The sequence below is a fragment of the Urocitellus parryii genome, chromosome 4 (genome assembly GCF_045843805.1).
Source record: "Urocitellus parryii isolate mUroPar1 chromosome 4, mUroPar1.hap1, whole genome shotgun sequence".
Taxonomy (NCBI): Eukaryota; Metazoa; Chordata; class Mammalia; order Rodentia; family Sciuridae; genus Urocitellus; species Urocitellus parryii.
Window position 1 is genome coordinate 63,097,613 of NC_135534.1, and position 3,236 is coordinate 63,100,848.

The 3,236-nt window shown below is 47.3% G+C and overlaps 1 protein-coding gene across 1 annotated transcript; it reads left to right on the forward strand.

The window, feature by feature from the left end:
* Positions 1-245: 245 nt before the first annotated feature.
* On the forward strand, positions 246-3,033 carry LOC113191300 (folate receptor alpha-like). Its single transcript, XM_026400987.1, has 4 exons — positions 246-407; positions 2,131-2,319; positions 2,468-2,603; positions 2,753-3,033. Exons 1-4 carry the CDS (start codon positions 246-248, stop codon positions 3,031-3,033), a joined length of 768 nt encoding a protein of 255 aa, XP_026256772.1.
* Positions 3,034-3,236: the final 203 nt, after the last annotated feature.

Genomic DNA, 3,236 nt, shown 5'->3' on the forward strand with positions numbered 1-3,236 from the left:
TGCCAAAGTCTTGCTCCTTGGTCACTTCATTTGATCCTCATTACCTACTGGAGAAGACAGAGAGGCTCCTGCCAGGAATGTTCCCAGTGGGTGGTGCCTGATCCACTTCTCGCTGGGTCTAGGAAGACAGGGGTTGGTGATCCATCAGTAGAGGCTCCACCCCGCTGGCATTGAGGCCACAACTTGAGGCTCCACCTCCACATTACTTGGTGCTACTGATCACAGTTCTTTCTTAAGGGATTGACATGGCCCGGCTGATGACAACACAGCTGCTGCTTCTTGTGTGGGTGGCTGCTTGGGGTGCCCAGCCCAGGACTGTTCGGGCCAGGACTGAACTTCTCAATGTCTGCATGGACGCCAAACACCACAAGGAAAAGCCAAGCCCGGAGGACAAGTTGCATGAGCAGGTAGGCCAAGGGGTAAACCAGGGTGATACAGGGCTGGCTTAGGAGGAGGAGGTCAGAAGATGAGGTGTCAAGCTCCCCTCTGTGGTGGACACAGATAGACCTGCCTGAAGAGACCTTCAATTTGCACAAATGGGGGTGGCCGCTTACACAGGTTGTGTGCCAAATGTCAGTAAAGTGCTAACAGCTCACCTTCTTGGTTGTTGAGTTTCCGCATTGCACCCAGGAATAAGGAAGTAGACCCAGAGGAGAGTCTGGGAAATGGAGTTGAAGAGACTCATTCTGGGGATTGGATTTGGATTTCTGGATTTTAATTGGGAAGAACTCCTCCACGGACCAAAGAGGAGAAGCTGTATACTATACAGAGTGGCTCCTTTCTGCCAGCCCTACACAGCTCAGGAAAGGTGGGCCTCTTGCAGCCAGGAAGCTGGCTGCCAAGTGTTTGGCTTCAGGCATCTGGCAAACATTTGTGCTATGGTTCTTGAACCCACTGGATCTCAGGTTTCCCTTTGACAACAATTATTTTGCCACAACCCCTTTCATATCCTTGATTTAGCTAAGCAGTGAAGACAATCAATATGACAGCATAACTACAAAGAAAAAGCAAAAGGCCAGCTACTTGAGAGGCTCAAGCAGGAGGATCTCTTGAGCCCAGGAGTTTGAGGCCAATGTGGAAAAGAGTGGGATCCTATCTCAGTAAATAAATAAATAGGAAAAGAAAAAGGAAAGTAATTGTAATATGTATTTCTTTTTTTTTTTTTTTTTTAGAATTTTTAACATTTATTTTTTAGTTCTCGGCAGACACAACATCTTTGTTGGTATGTGGTGCTGCTGAGGATCGAACCCGGGCCGCACACATGCCAGGCGAGCACGCTACCGCTTGAGCCACATCCCCAGCCCCTGTAATATGTATTTCAATATGTAAATGTTCACTTTAGTTCCATTAGCAGATAATGACCACAGTCCTTTTTACTCTTGTTTTGAATCACTGACCTACCACTGCCAAATGCAGACTGCCAAATCTTGGCTACCTTGGGCAGCCTTGACTTTAACTTACTCAGCCTTCATTTATTTATTATTATTATTTTTAAATTTTTTTACTTGTTCTTTTAAAAATGTGTGTTTTAATATTTTATTAAGTTCTGGGTCAAGGATTTTCATTCATTCAATAAGTATGTATTAAGTGTTTATGTAATTGTTCCTAGAGTTACAATTTAGCTTCTTTCTTCACCTTCAGGTCTTTGTCACCTCCTCAATGAGGCTTAATTAAGCCACTGTGGGGCACTTGAAGTCACCATCCATTTCTCTTGCCTTTTTTTTTCCCCCAAAGTAACTAAATTATTATGTGATAAGCGTTCATCACTAGTTTGTGGTGTGTGTGTTATGGGGGATTAAACCCAGGGCCTTGCCTAGGCAAGTGCTCTACTTCTTAGTTACATCCCCAGCCCCAGTGTTCATTATTGTATCCCTAGTTCCTAGACAAGTCCCCTGGGTTAGGGTATGCAGGAGCTGTGTAAAGATTTCAATTAATGAATTTTGTAAGGACTGCAACTCCTGGGTTCCTAGAGCCTCTGCGAAGCCCTTCCCTCAATGGGGACCCCTTCAACAAATATTTATTTTTTTGAATGACTTTGAAATTTTATTGGGAAATCAAGGACTAAAAGTAGGGAGGCTGCATATGCAATATTCTGACTGTGGACTCAGTTCCATGTCTCCCCCTGTGAAGTGCAGTCCCTGGAAGAAGAACTCCTGCTGCTCCTTCAACACCAGCCAGGAAGCCCATAAGGATATTTCCTACCTATACGGATTCAACTGGGACCACTGTGGAAAGATGGCACCTGCCTGTAAACGACATTTCATCCAGGACACCTGCCTCTATGAGTGCTCCCCTAACTTGGGGCCCTGGATCCAGCAGGTACAGGTGTCCTCCCAGCATCCCCAAATTAGCAGAGGAGCTGAGCTTTCCAGCCACCTCTGCAGGCTGTGCCTCCAACTCTGGTTCTATTCAGGGCTGAGTTGCGCAGGTTCTTAAGCCTGAACCCTTGTCCATCAAAATCTCCTAGGTGGACCAAAGCTGGCGTAAAGAGCGGATCCTGAATGTGCCCCTGTGCAAAGAGGACTGTCAGCGTTGGTGGGAGGATTGTCAGACCTCGTTCACATGTAAAAGCAACTGGCACAAAGGCTGGAACTGGACCTTAGGTGAGGGCTGGGGTGGGACAGGGAGAAGGGATTCAGAGGTAAAGTTGTGGGGGTGTGGAGCTGGTATGTGAAAATTTTGGGTGGTGGGTTTGGTTGAACTAGAGGTAGTTCTAGGCACAGTAGCTAAAAGCCTTCTGTCTTTCCTATAGGGTATAACCAGTGCCCCGTGGGAGCTGCCTGCCACCCCTTCCACTTCTACTTCCCTACACCTGCAGCTCTGTGTGAGGAAATCTGGAGTCACTCCTACAAAGTTAGTAACTACAGTCGAGGAAGTGGCCGCTGCATCCAGATGTGGTTTGACCCCGCCCAGGGCAACCCCAATGAGGAGGTGGCAAGGTTTTATGCAGAGGCCATGAGTGGGGCTGAGGTCCCCAGAGCCTGGCCTCTCCTGCTCAGCCTGGTCCCAATGCTGCTCAGGCTGCTCAGCTGAGCTTCTTTTATCTTTTAATACCTGGGGGCCCCACAGCTCCTAGCTCTTCAGTTCCTGCTCCAAGGTGGGGCCCCTGAGAGCCAGTTTAAATAAAACAGATACATGTGTCTTGTGAATTATCTGGGTATGAATGGGAATGTGAGTGTTTTGCTTCCTGATTCTTACTGATTGAGTTCAGTTAGCCTTGGTCAAAACCCAGCTCT

What these genes read in the sequence shown, in the direction of transcription:
- LOC113191300 (XM_026400987.1), top strand. Translation starts at nt 246, where the DNA reads ATGGCCCGGCTGATGACAACACAGCTGCTGCTTCTTGTGTGGGTGGCT. An exon ending in TGGGGCCCTGGATCCAGCAG is followed by an intron (nt 2,320 to 2,467) that starts GTACAGGTGTCC and finishes AAAATCTCCTAG; the next exon opens with GTGGACCAAAGCTGGCGTAA. An exon ending in AGGCTGGAACTGGACCTTAG is followed by an intron (nt 2,604 to 2,752) that starts GTGAGGGCTGGG and finishes TCTTTCCTATAG; the next exon opens with GGTATAACCAGTGCCCCGTG.